At 43.1% G+C, this 18,116-nt stretch overlaps 1 protein-coding gene across 2 annotated transcripts in view; it reads right to left on the bottom strand.

The window, feature by feature from the left end:
* AP3M2 (adaptor related protein complex 3 subunit mu 2) overlaps nt 1-9,848 on the bottom strand; it is a 68,092-nt gene extending 58,244 nt beyond the window's left edge. For both annotated transcript variants that reach the window (XM_030199642.1, XM_030199643.1), the window contains exons 1-2: nt 9,691-9,848; nt 5,254-5,599 (exon numbers count right to left, since the gene is read on the bottom strand). In XM_030199642.1, coding sequence (XP_030055502.1) covers nt 5,254-5,526 — 273 coding nt within the window. In that variant the 5' untranslated portion in view covers nt 5,527-5,599; nt 9,691-9,848. The remainder of the gene's footprint in view (nt 1-5,253; nt 5,600-9,690) is intronic.
* Between the last annotated feature and the right edge of the window lie 8,268 nt (nt 9,849-18,116).

The following is an 18,116-nucleotide window of genomic DNA, read 5'->3' as shown; positions in this document are numbered from 1 at the left end:
CACAGCAAGCCGAGTGGGGGAGTAGGCCAAGGACCAGGAACACCAGCCTCAACAACCTACCATCTGCTAGAGGTAGAGAAAAATACTGGAGATTTCCACTGAGCGCCAGCAAGTATACAAGTGAACTCACTGGAAAAGAAGTTTTTTCTCTACCTCCATCTGCTGGTAGGAGGAAATAAAGCCCGTTTGTTCAGAACAGTGCAGCCTGACGACAAAGAAGTACCTTGATAAAATAGGTTGGAAATAAGCACCTACTTGGCTTTCACATCGAAGTGACCGGCTATAAAAATATCATCTTTATTTTTGAACATGTTAAATTAATTATAATATCACAAAGAACAATAGAATAGTAAAGAAAATACAAATGGAAACTCAGAAAGCCACCTGACATATAACAATGGTATCAAAGACTACAGTTTGTAGTACTAATGGAAAAGTTAACTGCTTTATGATAGGGGAAACTGAGGAAGAACTAATATTTAGTTAGGGGAGGGGGAATATGGGAGACTAAGAAGTTATTTGTACATGTTGAAAAGTTATTTGTCTAAGCCAGGACGTTTCACTTGTATTACTGGGTAGAGTATCTACGGATGTTGTTTTTGAACTATTCAAGAGATTATCTGTATAGTGTTAAAGTTGCTATAGATGTGAAATTGACACAAAAGAAAAATAAACATTTAGGGCTTCTCTTACTCAGCCTTGCTAGCAATTCCTGTGCAGAAAATGAGAGGAAGCTCATAGTAACATAGTACATGACGGCAGATAAAGACCTGTACAGTCCATCCAGTCTGCCCAACAAGATACTTTATACGTATACCCGAGTTTGATTTGTCCTTGCCTTTCTCAGGGCACAGACTGTAGAAGTCTGCCAAGCATAAGAATTAAATGGGGCTGGTTAAGCTACAGTTCTGAAGGGGGGGAAGGGTAGGGGGGGAGGGATAGGGGGGTAGGGGGAGGGGGTTGGAGGGGGGGGGGGGGGGGAACTGTTGTGGAACTTGATTGAATTTTGATTTGTTGGAAAGTTGTGGGAGTCATGGGCTCCAGACTGTTGTTATATTGATTGATGTTCAATAAAAATTTATAAATTAAAAAAAAAAAAAAAAAAAAAAGAATTAAATGGGCTTCCTCTCATTTGCCATGATGGGAATCACTAGCGCGGCTTAGTATAAGAGGCCCTTAAGTTGGATAAAAATAGAAAGATAGATAATAAGCATGAGGAAGCCTGGGTAGCTGAGAATCCATGTTTATAGGCCCCATATAGCTGTCTCATAAGAAAAGAAGAGTATATAGTAACATAGTAACATAGTAAATGACGGCAGAAAAAGACCTGCATGGTCCATCCAGTCTGCCAAACAAGATAAACTCATATGTGCTACTTTTTGTGTATACCCTACTTTGATTTGTACCTGTCCTCTTCAGGGCATAGACCGTATAAGTCTGCCCAGCACTATCCCCGCCTTCTAACCACCAGCCCCGCCTCCCACCACCGGCTCTGGCACAAACCGTATAAGTCTGCCCAGCACTATCCCCGCCTCCCGCCACCAGCTCTGCCACCCAATCTCGGCTAAGCTCCTTAGGATCCATTCCTTCTGAACAGGATTCTTTTATGTTTATCCCACACGTGTTTGAATTCTGTTACCGTTTTCATTTCCACCACCTCCCGCGGGAGGGCATTCCAAGCATCCACTACTCTTTCCGTGAAAAAATACTTCCTCACATTTTTCTTGAGTCTGCCCCCCTTCAATCTCATTTCATGTCCTCTCGTTCTACCGCCTTCACATCTCCGGAAAAGGTTCATTTGCGGATTAATACTTTTCAAATATTTGAACGTCTGTATCATATCACCCCTGTTTCTCCTTTCTTCCAGAGTATACATGTATATATATATATATATATATATATATATATATATATATATATATATATATATGTCATGCATATGAATGAAATGGACTCTATACTGGGCTCTAGGGTGGGGCAAAGAACTATCTCAAAACTTTGTGAGACCTTCTCTCAAGCAGACTATTTGTAACTAATGAAGATACTATAGACAAATAATTGGCTTTGGGGGGTCTTTCTTCACAGTTTCTAAGCTCTGTACAAAGTCTGCTGATACTTTATACCTGTGGACTTCATCCCAAAACTTTTAGCTTGAAAACTGACCCTTTATAGGCCTGATTTTACAACAGGACACCTAGCTGAGAAGTCTACAAAGATACCTATTTTAAGCCTATTTTCTTAACAGCAACATAGATGCCTTTGTGTGTTTATAAAATAGGCCCCTATTTCCAGCCCCAATAGCATGCAAATGCTACTGCACAAATTTACACTTGCTGAAAGGCACATAAGGGAAAGAGGATGGGATTTGATATACCATCTTTCTGTGGTTACAATCAAAGCTGTTTACATCAGAAAAGCCTTTGATACGGTTCCTCATAGAAGACTCATGAATAAGCTGAGTGGGCTGAACTTGTATTTTGGTCTCCAGAGCCGCAATGGCTTCCACATGCTCATCCAGGCCCACCTCCATATCTTCCACGTGATGTCCCAACTCAGAGATCTCTCCCCCATTCGTGGCTAAGGCTGCCAGCTCTGTGTGAAGGGCCACCAGGTTAGATTTAATTTCTAGCACCCATTCACGCATTTCTCTCAAAGAAGAGGCGGGCTGCTCAGCAGGAGACTGGGATATTGGGTCTGCAAAATCAACAGGCAACTCCCGGGCTACTGAAGTAGGCCCCATAGACGCCATCTTGGCCACACTCGTGGTCGTGGTCTCAGTAGCTTGATAGGCAAACTCCTGCAGATTTATGCGTCTTGCCACCAACATATTTTTTCCAAGATGCTCAGAACAGTGTCCTCTCGGCGGATAGGTAAGGTAATCACATAGGTGGAGCTTATGGAGAGGGTTAGGCTTTAAAATAATCTAAGGCCATGTGGAGCATTTAGCTCAGGTAACCATCTCAGGCGCTGACGTCACTTCCTCCCAGAGAACTGACATTTCCAATGATAGTCTCAATGTAGCAGCCATCCTAGAGAGATCAGTGGATGAAGAAACGACAAGGGATAATTTGTTAGTAACCTTTGTATTTGAGCAAGATAAAGAAAGAATACTTACTATGTATTGTCATTATCATAGTGCTTTATTTCCTGGTCAGAAAGTGTGGGTGCTTTATAGAAGATAGAAGAAATAAATTTCTGTCTGCCACAAAGGAGGCTCATAATCTTGGGATGCAGGTTTTTGTTAGGTTTCCTTGTAAATGTATTGTGACTTGTGAATCTCATAGATATATTTTATTTCATCCTGTACAATTTCTACATTTTCTAGTCAAGCCCAGACTGTACCGGGGATCTCATAAGGACTGCCGAGGGTTTTTTCAGATGAGAATTCATTGTTTTCTTGAACTATGTAATGGGAAAGATAGGCAGTTTTTCTTATAGTATTGTTAAGTTTTTGATCCAATTCTCCTCTTTTCCTTATTGAATCCAATTAGATTTCAGTTCTATAATGGTAACCGGAGAAATTATGCTTGTGATTCTTTATTGATCGAATATTGCTTGGTTACCAATTGCCATTCAAATTGTTTTGATTTGATGTATAATTGGAAATTTTCAATTTAAAAAAAAAAGAAGTATTTGGGGTGCAGAACTTGAAAGGAGAAATACGAGATAGGAGGTTAGAGATTGAAAAGCACAGCTCAGAAAAGGGACCTTGGGGTGATTCTGTCTGAGGATCTCGACGCAACAAACAATGTGACAAGGCGGTGGAGAGAGGTATGACCAGCAGAAGAAAGGAGGTGTTAATGCCCCTGTACAAGTCATTGGTGAGGCCCCACTTGGCGTACTGTGTTCAGTCTTGGAGGCCATATCTTGCTAAGGACGTAAAAAGACTCAAAGTGGTTCAGAGAAAAGTGATGAAAATGGATGGGATTTGTGCCACAAGAAGTATGATACAAGCATTCAAATATTTGAAAGGTATAAATATACAAAAAAAATCTTTTCCAGAGACAGGAAGGCAGTAGAACTAGAGGACATGAATTGAGGTTGCAGGGGGGTCGACTCAGGAAAAATGTCGGGAAGTACTTTTTCACAGAGAGGGTGGTAGATACCTCGAATATCCTCCCATGAAAGGTGGTGGAGATGAAAAAAGTAACGAAATTCAGAAACGTGTGGCATAAACACAAAGGAATCCTGTGTGGAGAGAGAATGGAACCGAACAAACTTAGCGGTGCTTAGATGGCAACTCCAGTCACTGCGCCCTGATCTTCAGTAGTGAGGGACAAGATCAGTGCCGGGCAGACTTCTACGATCTGTGCTCTGAAAATGGCAAGGACAAATCAAGATCAAGTATGCATATGTAGTATTGCATCATAACATGTTATTAGTTTATCTTTTTGGATAGACTGGATAGACCATTCAGGTCTTTTTATCTGCTGTCATCTACTATGTTACATGCTATATACAGGTACTTATTTTATACCTGGGGCAATGGAGGGTTAAATGACTTGCCCAGAGCCATAAGGAGCTGCAGTGGGATTCGAAATCGATTACTCTGGTTCTCAGGCCATGAGTATGTACTCTACACAAAGACTCACATCCTATATAATAAAACTCACCCTCAATGTTCTGAGGACACTGACGTCAGTGTCACTTCCTTCGGGTTCGAAGGGTTTGTGGTGGTGAAGCCACCGAAATCAGTCTCTGGGCCCCGCCCTCGCGTCAAACGTGATGACGTCGAGGGCGGAGAAATAGCGTCACAGACCGAGGGCGGAGCAATGGTGTCAGTGGCTTCACAACTCAGGAGATGAAGGTGGCATGCGTTGACGAGGTACGGAGCAATGGCGGTCAGTGGCTTCACAACGCCGAAGGGGTGGGTAGGGAGGGGGGGGGGGGTTCGGGAGGAAAACCTTGCTAGCGCCCGTTTCATTTGCTCCAGAAACGGGCATGTTTTACTAGTAGTTTATAAAATACTAATTTATTTTGCAATTCCACCCCTGCTCCTCCCAAACCATGACCTCAGGAACAGCTACATGCAGTGTGCATATAAGGACTTGCCTTCTTGTCAGTGCATATATTTATATGGATGTATACTGTCATACAGTTTTATAATGGACTTTTCTGTGTGTAAAACAGGCTTTACACATGGAAAAATACTTGTATAGAATTACTTCCTGTGTCATTTTGCAGAAAAAAATGTCTCCCTAAGCATAAGACATAACAAATCCTGGAAGGTACTTCTCACAAATATCCACACACCTGAAAGGTGTCCACCACACGGTGCAGGAACTCAATGGCAAAAAGTGGGGGCACTTCTGTCTGGATCACAGCTACAAAAAATATTTTGTGCCGGTAAACACTCAGTAAGTAGTGGTGTGGGGTGGAGATCACAGGTGGGACATTCTCAGCTTCTGTGGCTCTCTCTTGTGCCTCAAAAAAATAGTCACAAACAGAACGGCTGACAATGCTTTTCCAGTGCTTCTCCAGGAAGATGTCTCCTGAGGAGTTGATCAGGAAGAGGCTGTGAATCATCGCTGAGCCAAAACAAGTCCTGGAAGATGAGAACAACCTTTCCTTCAATTGCGACTTAGGAAAGAATTCAGACCTGGGAAACAGAAAGAGTGCAGTCAGAGTTCAAGCTGAAAAGAAAAATGAGAGGAACTCATGTGGAATGAATAGCTTTGATGGATAATGATCCAAGGAATTACCAATCCAGGTGATCTCTGATACAGTTTCTGGCAATTTATAGTATTTTACAGGGCCTAGAACAATGCATTAGTTCTGAGAGTAAGCAGTCCCTTAACATTCTACCCAATAGTCCAGCATTAACCACACCGTCACATCAAGAACAATGCCTGTGTGTCTCATTCTAGAAAGCATGTTTTATTTCTCAAAGTGCATTCAAGCTGAAAATGGGAGGCAGTATTTCTCAGCAGCTTTTCACATTCTCCTCGCCTCCTGCTCATTACCTAGATATGATTTTTTTCAAGGATCAGGGAAGAGTCTACGGTTTCTTTTTTTTCTCTATGCCTTTCTCATTCTCAGTCTCTATCTTCCTCTACCACTACGTCCTTTCCATCAACAGCTAACCAAGGACAGAAACTCAGAACTGCTCTCAATGTGTGCTTTCTACTGATGCCCTTATTCATCTACCCTCCCTTCACTCTGTTGCCTCTTTACCCCCTACAGAACCAGTGGCTTTTCTTTCTGCAGCATTCTCCATAGCATTTGACTATACTGCCCTTCTGATATCTGAAACTCCCATTCAATGAAGCTCTAGCCTTAGCTGAATCCTGCATGAAATACTGTGAAATTTGGTACCACATGATGTGATCCAGGCCAGCAATATTGCTGGATCAAATGTTGGACAAGTTTCTGGAGGTCCATTAACAATCATTAGCCAACAGACTTAGAGGTTGCCACCCCTTAGGCTAGAAGTGAACACCAAGAAATGAATCTCCTCATTAGGATCTTCTGGATCTTCCTAGTCACTTGAACTAGACACTTCAAGAAAGAATACTGGGCTTGATTTTTTTGTTTTTACACTCTGCCTGTTACACACCTCACATGCCAGGACACCAACTGGGCACCCTAGGGGGCACTGCAGTGGACTTCACAAAGTGCTCCCAGGTGCATAGCTCCCTTATCTTGTGTGCTGAGCCCCACAAACCCACTCCCCACAACTGTACACCACTACCATAGCCCTAAGGGGTGAAGGGGGGCACCTACATGTGGGTACAGCGGGTTTCTGGTGAGTTTTGAAGGGCTCACATTTACCACCACAAGTGTAAGGTGGGGGGGGGGGGGGGGGATGGGCCTGGGTCCACCTGCCTGAAGTGCACTGCACCCACTAAAACTGCTCCAGGGACCTGCATACTGCTGTCATGGAGCTGGGTATGACATTTGAGGCTGACATAGAGGCTGGAAAAAATATTTAAAAAGGTTTTTTTAGGGTGGGAGGGGGTTGGTGACCACTGGGGGAGTAAGGGGAGGTCATCCCCGATTCCCTCCAGTGGTCATGTGGTCAGTTCGGGCACCTTTTCAAGGCTTGGTCGTAAAAAAAAATGGACCAAGTAAAGTCGCCCAAGTGTTTGTCATGGACACCCTTCTTTTTTCCATTATCGGTCGAGGACACTCATGTGTTAGGCACGCCCCAGTCCCATCTTTGCTACGCTTCTGACACACCCCCGTGAACTTTGGTTGTCCCCGCGACGGAAAGCAGTTGAGGACGCCCAAAATCGGCTTTCGATTATGCCGATTTGGGCGACCCTGGGAGAAGGACACCCATCTCCTGATTTGTGTTGAAAGATGGGCACCCTTCTCTTTCGAAAATAAACCTGTTAGTGACCTATTGTGCAGCAGCTCTGCTGAGTGGGAAACCCCAAATGCCTTTTGCTCTTTTCATACTTGTCGTTCCAGTCTCAAGATCTCTCTATCTCAAGCCTTCTTCTTAAAAAACACAGGTCAACAATTATCTCACCCTTTAATACTGCCTTGGCCAATTCCCAAGCAGAACTGGCTTGTTTCTGTGTTCGTCATTAAAGTATCTCTGCTCTGACCCCTTTGTTTCGGAGGAACTCCCAAAAGGCTTGGTTCCAATAAAGTTTGAGGGATACAGGGGGAGGAGAAAAGAGAGCAGACTGGATGAGCCATTTGGCCCTTATCTGCTGTCATGTTTCTAATAGCATCTGAGCACTCAGATTCTGTACAGAATACTAGCATAACCCAGTAATGGCGTGCCTTACGTTTACATACCCACAATTAAACCAGCCATAGACATGGCATAGCTGCAGGTGTGTAAATGTGATAGGAATGCACATAACTTTCAGTATTTTGTAAATTACATGCGTAAGTGGGAACCCTGCCCATGATCCACTAATGCTCTGCCCATGCTCCGCCCATATATATGTCCCCTAGCACTATGTGACTTATATGCATTGTTACTTATAGTGCTTCAGTGCCCTGCTGGTCCTTTCATGGGTGTGTATATTCTATACATTTACATATTCAAGCAGTACACGCCTGGAATAGAGTTCCTGAGCATGTACATCTAGCCCTGTCTTTGGCCTTCTTCAAGTCCAAGCTAAAAGCCCACCTCTTTGACGCTGTTTTTGAGTCCTAACCACTGCTCACTTGCCTGTACCTTTTATCCCCTCCTCTTTAATTCTCCTTACCTCTTAATTGTTCTGTCTGTTACCTGTCTTATTTAGATTGACAGTTCTTTGAGCTGGGACTGTCCTCCCTCGTGGGTTCCGTCACCATCTGTCTGAGCAGAGCACTTTGGAAAGCATCCACGATCTCTCTACTTCTTTCCGATTTGGCAGACGGAACCTTCCAATCTACATCCGGCAGATTGAAATCTCCCATCAACAGAACCTCTTTTTTCTTTCCTAATTTTTGAATATCCGTGATCAGATCTTTATCTAGTTCCTCTAATTGTGTCGGGGGTCTGTAGACAACACCCACTTGGACCGAGGTTCTATCCTCTCTTTTTAAGGTGATCCATATCGCTTCTTCTTTTCCCCAGGTCCCTGTCATTTCAGTCGCCATGATATCATTCTTCACATACAGAGCTACTCCTCCACCTTTACGACCCTCTCTATCCTTCCTAAATAGATTATAGCCTGGTATGCTTGTATCCCATTTGTGGGAACCGTTGAGCCATGTCTCTGTGATTGCAACAACATCTAAGTCTGCCTCCAACATCAGGGCTTGAAGGTCATGAACTTTATTGCTTAGACTACGAGCATTTGTGGCCATCGCTTTCCATCTATATTTCTTGGTATGTGTTTCAACATTAGTGATTTGGGGGTGTCTTTTCACTTTGGGTACCTTCATGTCTTTTTGTTCCAACTCTATTGCTTTTTCCTCTGCCTCAGTTCTATTTTCAGGAGCATTACAGTGCTGTAATGGAGCAAAAGAATTCTTTAGTGGCAATTATAATAATTATAATAATAATTATAATAATTTAGTGGCAATTATAATAATGGGCAGACTGGATGGACCATGCAAGTCTTTTTCTGCCGTCATCTACTATGTTACTATGTGTATGGTGTACAGCGCTGCATATGCCTTGTAGTGATATAGAAGTGATAAGTAGTAGTAGTATGTAAATGCGGGCACCCAGTTTATAGAACTGCCCTTCATTTGGGTATAATGTGTGTGTGTGTGGTTATCATCTTAGTCCACTTGAATGCAGAGAAGTAAAGAAAGGGTGTATTAGTGCCCAAAAGCTAGCGAAGAAGGGGGCAAAAGTGAGCATCTTCTTTTAGGTGCCTTGATGCCATGCAGTGACAGACAGCCTATTGTATAATGACATCTTGGTGCCCCGAGTCCATTATAGAACACTAGTGTAGCCTCTAAAATTTTGCTATATAACTGCAGGAGCTTAAAAGGGGCAAGGGCTCGCAAAACTTACAGTATTCTGTCAATTGCACGCATTAAGTGACACTGTGACAGCACCATACGCCTCTCTCTCTCTCTCTCTCTCTCTCTCTCTCCTCAACCTATTTTAATTTTATTTCTGGATCACGTTTCAAGTCCCTTGTTTGTTCTCCCCCATCTCAGTCACTGTGTCTCCATTTCTGATCAGAAAGGCATCGTTTTGTTGCTCCGTAATTTTCCCCCCTTGCCCTTGTTCCCTTTGGTACAAAACCGCTCACTAGCTCCTGGTGTTACATGCCTGTATTGTCCTACCTCACAGGCCTCTCCGACGCTTCTTCCTCTCAGTGTCCTTGCTCGGCAGCAATTCAGCAGGTCCCCTCCCTTCTTTCCTCCTCAGCTGATGCTCATACACAGAATCCTACCCTCCCTGCCTCTGCGGCTGATGCACCCTTACTTCACTCTCGCATACTGTCCCCTACTTCCCCTCCCTCCCCCCTCCAATGATTTAAAGAAACTTTATTAGAATGACAAATCTGTACATGTAGCCAAAAGAATACACGAAGGAAATATCATACACACACACTCGTGATGCACTTATTAAACAACACCCTGTTTACAGACCCAGAAAAAGAGATGATTGGACGGTGCAGCAGTTCCTTTATCAACCCACTCTCGGCATTGGTTCTTTATTCTTACAGTAAAATGCTATTGGTTCTTGTAGAATCTGGCTGCTGCTAATAGGTTTATTTTCCCCCTTGGTGACCGAATTTATTTGCTTGACAAACCGGCCTCTCTCTTTCTGCCGTCTTTCATACACTTGACTTGATGAGGGAAGGCTAGGAGGGGCAGACGAAGAGAGGAAAGGGATTGTAATGTGAACGGTGGAAACAGTAACTGGATATCCTCTTAATAATGAAGTGGGTGGTAGGACAATCTTAAAGGACTCATTGTTCTACTAATATTACCCAACTCGTGTTTGCCTCAACCACATCGTTCCTATTTATTTATTTATTTTATTTATTACATTTGTACCCGCGCTTTCCCACTCAAAGCAGGCTCAATGCGGCTTACATGGTAATTGAGATTGCAAAGTATTGGTGGAGAGAAATAAGTTGAGTATTATCGGAGTAATAAAAGAAATAGGAATGTAGAAATGCAGGGATGAGGGGAGTAGGAGAAGTATGAGCAAGGGGAAGTGAGCAATTGGAGGGTAGATGAGGTGGAGGAGGAGAATGGGCAAGAGTGAAGGGAGTAGGAGAGGTGTGAGTAAGGGTAGGTGAGCATTGGGGGAGGGGTCGATGAGGCAAAAGGGGATAAGCAGAGGAAAATGAGGCGGGAGATGTAGTCTAGATCGTTGTCATTGTCTCCTGGATGTGTGATGAATAGATGGGTTTGTGGGAATTAATATGGATCTATAAAGGTAGAAAGCAGTGAGCTAATCTCAAAATATGATTCTAACAGGAGAAAGGGCACAGAGTAATCTGCACTGCACTGCACTAATGAAATTAATGATTGTATAAAACTAAGACATTCATTCATTCATAAATATTATGTACAAACCATTGTATACATTCTCTCTCTCTCTCTCTCTTTATATAGTCCCCAGTTACTGGAGCTTATACTCATAGACATAGTTCCCTTTTATGCACAAACATCTATACTATACATAACACCTCCGATATATGCATTCACATATACAGAGACATAACACATCTTCTTATGCATACTCACATGTATATCTCCCTCTATGAACACATACATAGGACTGAAATCTATAAATGGCGCGTAAAAATTAGTGCCAATAAACATAGCACTAAGCGCTATTCTATAAACAGCGCTTAGATGCCATTAATAGAACAGGAACAGTTACTACATTTAGGTGCAACCATTCACACCAATGAAACGTTTGTGTAAATCCCCACACCTAAATTAGGCGCTGATCCCCTTTATTCTATAATAATGCAAGTAAATTACAGGAATGCCCCTGATCCGCCCATGACCTGCACCCCCTTTTTAGACCCATGCGTAAATTTTAGTTAAATCCAATTAGCACCAATAATTGTTTGTTACAATCTTAATTATCAGCGCTAATCAGCTCTTTATTCAATTAAATTGCACATGCAAATTGGGCATGCACCCAAATTTGCATGCACAATTTTTAGCACTTTTTATAGAAATTGGGGGATAACATACCTTAAGATATTTATTCATACACACAGAAGCCCTAATTGCAGTTTTCACTGGTAAATGTCAGCTACCCATAGAAAACCCAATTTTAGAAGCCGAGATTTACATGTGTAAATCTGCACTATGCACAGATGGTGAGGAGGTGTGGTTTGGGCAGGACTTTGGTGGGACAGGGACAGAAGCCAAATCTACATTTGTATTCCACACTTCAGAAGGTGAATACATGTATATGCTTAAATAGATCAACATCAGGATTTACAGCTGCTCCCTGGCACATATAGGTTTTATTTTAAATGCTCATTTTGGGTAGGCCTTTACAGGAAGGATTAAGGGAGGTCTCCTACTTAACCCGATTTGTTTTTTTTACCCCTCAAAACTGACAGTACAGAAAGTGCAGCCTCAGCACTAGAGTTGCATGAGGAAAGAAATTTCACCCGCCCTCGCCCGTCCCCGCCGGAATCCAACCCATCCCCACTGGAATCTAACCCATCCCTGCAAGAAATCTCCTCCATCCCCACTGGTCCCCTGTACTAAATTAACCCAACTTGTGGTAAAACCTATATACATTTCCCAAAGCTGACATGGTCCAATTGATAAATAAAATACAATTATTTTTTCTACCTTTGTAGTCAGAGCATTTTATTTTTCCATTCAATTTTGTCCATGTATTCTGCTTTTCTCCATTTCCCCCCTACTTTTCCAAGGTCTTCTATTTGGCATTTCTTCTTTCTCCATGCCTGCCATCCATCTTCCCTGTGTCCCTATCTGTCCTGTTCAGCACCTTTCTTGTGTCCCTGTTCCCTGGCTTCCCCTCATGTTCAGTATCTGCCCTTTTAGTGTCCCTATCCTCCCCTTATATTATATTGCCTCTCTGTGTCCCTGTCCATCCCCCTGTGATCAACAACCCCCCTCTATGTTCCTACTTCACCCCTTTTCCAGCATTACTCTGTGTTCCTGTCTCTATTTGTACCAGGGGCGTATCTGGAATCTGGCGGTAGGGGGGGCCAGAGCCAGAGAGGGGGGGGCACATTTTTGCCTCCCCCCCCCCCCCCGCCGCCGCCTCTCTCCACCCCCTCCCCGCCGTCAACCCTCCCCCGCTGCTTACTTTTGCTGGCGGGGGACCCAACCCCCGCCAGCCGAGGTCCGACCCGCAATCTCCATATTTCGTCCTACTCTCTTTTCTTTGTTTGGCCAGTAGGTGGTGCATGTTTATGTTTTGAAGCTGCTGTAGAACTAAGGCTGTTTTCTTGGTTTAAGCCGTTTGGAAAGGCAGTCTGCAGTATACTTTCAAAGATTGTTGTTTTGGTCTCTGATTGGCCCAGGAGCTCATTTCATTTGGATTTTACTGGCTTTTTAACCAGTCTTAGCCAGGAAGAAAAGAGAGTAGGATCTGTGAACAATTATATGTCCTGATCATCCCAGGTACTACTTAGCTAGTATACAAATGTTTAGATAGTTATAATTGATCCATATTTCAGTTAGCTGTTATTTGCTAATTGCACTTTTTTGGTTCATTGTTCAATATTTTTTAAGACAATAAACACAATTCACTTTATTGCCTTTGTTTGAACTTATACAAAATACTGGTGGTTTGTTTGTTGGGTCTGTGAGTGCTTTGTGGGAACTGTGGGACCACTGGGAGTATGGCCCCAGTAACCTAGAAATCACTGGGGATAATTTGAGAGCAGGAGACTTGCTCAGAGGTGGTTGGAACCCAGTTGGTGGGAGAAGGGTACTAATGTAGGGCACAAGCGATAGGTGCAGGTAGACCTGAGCTGTACTGGGGATGGACCCTCCAAGTGGCCACGGGGTACTCCCAGGTGAGTGGCTAGGCATTTCATGACAGACAGTGTTTGTGATTGATCTGAATTTGGAGAAAGTCTGTGCTAATGATTGTCTGGTCTTGAGTGTATGAGCTTTACTATCAGATTATGTACTTCTTTTTGTCTTTATGTTTTTATGTTTTAATTTGCTTTTATTCTGTATTGTAAACTGTGTTGGTTTGTTCACAAGAGAAATGGTATATCAAATGTAATAAACGATAAACAAAAACATCTTTAGCCTTTCCTTATATGAGAGGAGTTCCATCCCCTTTATCATATCTTCTTTGAACATTTTCTAATTCCGCTATATCTTTTTTTTGAGATATGGTGACCAGAACTGCACACAACACTCAAGATGAGGTTGCACCATGGAGCAATACAGAGGCATTATAGTATTATCAGTCTTATTTACAATCCCTTTCCTAATACTTCCTAGCATCCTGTTTACTTTTTTGCCCGCTGCCGCCTCACACTGAGCAGAAGATTTCAGTACATTGGCTACAACGACACCTAGATCTTTTTCTTGGGGGCTGACCCCCAAGATGGACTCTAGCATCAGGAAAATATGATTTGGATTATTCTTCTCAATTTGCATCACTTTGCATTTGTTTGCGTTAAATTTTATCTGCCATTTGGATACCCAGTCTTCCAATTTCTTAAGGTCTTTCTGCAATTTTTTACAGTCCGCATGTGTTTTAACAATCTTGAATAGTTTTGTGTCATCTGCAAATTTAATCACCTCACTCGTCATTCCAATTTCCAGATCATTTATAAATATACCAGTATGGGTCTTTACAGCACTCCACTATTCACCCTCCTCCATTGAGAGAAATGGCCATTTAACCCTACCCTCTGTTTTCTGTCCAAAAACCAATTCCTAATCCAGAAAAGAACATTGCCTCCTATCCCATGACTAATTTTCACAGGAGTTTCTCATGAGGAACTTTGTCGAAAGGTTTCTCAAAATCTAGATACATTACATCACCTTTATCCACATGTTTATTCATGCCTTCAAAGAAATTAAGTAAATTGATGAGACAAGACTTCCCTTAGCTGAAACCATGCTGACTCTGTCCCATTAAACCATATTTATTTATGTGTTCCGTAATTGTATTCGTTATAATAGTTTCCACTATTTTACCCAGCGCTTACTTGTCCGTAATTTCCCAGATCACCTCTGAAACCCTTTTTAAAAATCGTTGTCAGATTGGCCACCCTCCAATCTTCAGGTACTATGAACAACTTTAATGGCAGGTTACAGATTACTAACAGCAGAATAGCAATTTCATGTTTGAGTTCTTACAGTACCTTTGGATGCTGCCATCCAGTCCAGGTGATTTACTTCTCTTTAATTTGTCAGTTTGTCTCAGTACATCTTGAAGGTCCTGAAGTGTTGGCACATAAATGTAAAAATGGCTGTTCTTGCCACAGATAGTCAGTGCATACACATGTGTTCCTCTATGTATTTTAGAAAAGGTTCAACACTGGTAGATCCTTTTCTGAAATACTATCAGAATTAGACATGTTCTGACCTTGATGTCTCAATTCTGATTTCAACAGTGGGGCTGATAATACATAAAGCACTTCAGCAACTGGTTGCAAATGTTGTGAGATTGTGGTACTGTCTCATTGCGATATCGGATATAGTCTTTTATTATATACAAATTACCCCTGATACAGCCTGATCGCCGAAAATGTCTGTATCTTTTTATTAAAGTTTTTATTGATTTTTCCAACATCAACCATTACACTGTTCTTATTACATAAACTGCTCCAAACTATTTACAAAACTTACAATAAATCCCTTTATTTCCCCACCACCTCCCCCTCCCAGCCCCTTTGCCCCCTATAATCCAACATTACAATACCTACAAAAACCCTTAGACACCTGTAGTATAGCTTAGTACACTGCTTATTGCATAGCCCCCAGGTGGGTTGTGTTGTTGGTTAGACCACCCAATGCACCATCACTCCTGGAAGTCAGTGAATATTAAGCTACTTTCCCACGTCCCCTCCATCCCAACCCCCATCCAACCAGTACCAGCCCACTCCAACATGCCTCCTCCCCCCCCCCCCCCCCCCCCCCCCCCCCCCATAGGCCTGAATCTTTCCATTTTTTGGTAGGGGTGTTAGTCTCCATATTACTACTTCCCCTTAGATTTCTTCCACTCCTCATATGGTGCCCACAATTTTTCATACAAAGTCATGGTAGACTGCTGCAATGTTGGCCATCTTAGCTATTTCCTCAAATTTCCACAATATCAGCGGCATAATCGAAAGAGAAGGACGCCCATCTTTCGACACAAATCGGGAGATGGGCGTCCTTCTCTCAGGGTCGCCCAAATCGGCATAATCGAAAGCCGATTTTGGGCGTCCTCAACTGCTTTCCGTCGTGGGGGATGACCAAAGTTCACGGGGGCATGTCGGCAGTGTACCGAAGGCGGGATGGGGGCGTGGTTAAGAGATAGGCGTCCTCGGCCGATAATGGAAAAAAGAAGGGCATCCCTGACGAGCATTTGGCCGACTTTACTTGGACCAATTTTTTTCACGACAAGCCTCGAAAAGGTGCCCGAACTGACCAGATGACCACCGGAGGGAATGGGGATGACCTCCCCTTACTCCCCCAGTGGTCACCAACCCCCTCCCACCCATAACAAATTTAAAAAACATTCTTTTCTAGCCTCTATGCCAGCCTCAAATGTCATACCCAGTTCCATCACAGCAGTATGCAGGTCCCTGGAGTAGTTTTTAGTGGGTGCAGTGCACTTCAGGCAGGCGGACCCAGGCCCATCCCCCCCTACCTGTTACACTTGTGGTGGTAAATGTGAGCCCTCCAAAACCCACCCAAAACCCACTGTACCCACATGTAGGTGCCCCCCCCTTCACCCCTTAGGGCTATGATAGTGGTGTACAGTTGTGGGAAGTAGGTTTTGGGGGGGGGGGGTTGGGGGGCTCAGTACCAAAGGTAAGGGAGCTATGCACCTGGGAGCAATTTGTGAAGTCCACTGCAGTGCTCCCTAGGGTGCCCAGTTGGTGTCCTGGCATGTGACCAGTGCACTACGAATGCTGGCTCCTCCCACGACCAAAGGGCTTGCATTTAGTTGTTTTTGAGATGGGCGTCCTCGGTTTCCATTATCGGCGAAAACCGAGGTAGTCCATCTCTAAGGTCGACCATCTCAACATTTAAGTCGACCATCTCTTAGATCGACCTAAATGTTGAGATTTGGGCTTCCCCGACCGTATTATCGAAACGAAAGATGGACGCCCATCTTGTTTTGATAATACGAGATGCCCCGCCCCTTCGCGGGGACATCCTCAGAGATGGGCGCCCTTAGAGATGGGCGTCCCCGTTCGAAAATGCCCCTCCACGTGTCTGGTCTTTTAATAATATTATACAATCAAAACTCCTGGACTTATTATCTCCATTCTTGTACCCTGCTTCACTCTGTTACTGGGTTTGCTTGTTATTTTCTGTGGTCCTCTCTTTCTGCCTATGACAATTTGTATGCATTGCCAATGAAATATTTAAAGGACTCGGGGGATAATTTAGAAATCCACAGCAATGCAGTAAGTTAATGAGATGCAAATTCAAAGTGTGCAGAACTTGCAGGCTAATCAGGGAACTATGGCTGAAAAACATCTAAGTCTTAGGAACACCCATATCCCACTCTTAACAGGCCCCCAACATGCCCCCTTGAGATTTGGACACAGTGCAGAACAGCATTAAAAAAACGTCTGAAAAATAGGTTTTGAAAACACTGATTTGGACTTTTTTTGTGAGAACAACGTCCCAATGCAGATTTATGCCACTTTTTGGATGGTTTTCTCTTTTGAAAATGGGCCCCATAGTACCATATGTAATTTTGTAAGTCTGTGTGATATCAAAATGAGCTTCCACACTTTTTACTTTTTCTTACATATTAAAATATACATTTATTTTGACTTGTACTTAAGTATTTTGACCTAGTACTTTGTACACTGGCCATTTGCTAGTTCTCCTCTCTCTTTCTGTCTTCTTCCATTCCTCCCCCATGTCTACTACTACTACTACTATTTAGCATTTCTATAGCGCTACAAGGCATACGCAGCGCTGCACAAACATAGAAGAAAGACAGTCCCTGCTCAAAGAGCTTACAATCTAATAGACGCTGATCTTTTTCTTTCAGCTTTATCCTACATTTCTTTCTTTCTAGTCTCTTTATATACTCAGAATTCACCCTTCTTCTCACCCTGTCACCCTAAATCCCCCTCTTTTTTTTTTTTACTTTTCAGCTACTTATCCGCTTTACATCTCCTTCCCTCACCTCCTTTCTAGCCCATGTCCCCATTCTTGCCTTCCTATTACCCCTGTCTCACTCTTTCCCCACCCTCTTAGTCCTTTCTTTCATTCTTTCTGAATTACCACATTTTCAACTTCTGCACATGCACTTATCCCAGCCCTCATAAGAACATTAGAATAGCCATACTGGGTCAGACTAATGGTCCATCTAGCCCAGTATCCTGTTTCCAACAGTGGCCAATCCAGGTCAGAAGTACCTGGCAGAAACCCAGATAGTAGCAACATTCCATGCTACCAATTCCAGGGCAAGCAGAGGTTTCCCCGTGTCTGTCTCAATAGCAGACTATAGACTTTTCCTCCAGGAACTTGCCCAAAACATTTTAAAACCTAGATACACTAACCGCTGTCACTGCCGGCAAAGAGTTCCAGAGCTTAACTATTCGTACAGA

This window comes from Microcaecilia unicolor, chromosome 4, assembly GCF_901765095.1.
Source record: "Microcaecilia unicolor chromosome 4, aMicUni1.1, whole genome shotgun sequence".
Lineage (NCBI taxonomy): Eukaryota > Metazoa > Chordata > Amphibia > Gymnophiona > Siphonopidae > Microcaecilia > Microcaecilia unicolor.
Note: the sequence above shows the minus strand (reverse complement) of the source record. Positions and strands in the feature narration are given on the sequence as shown.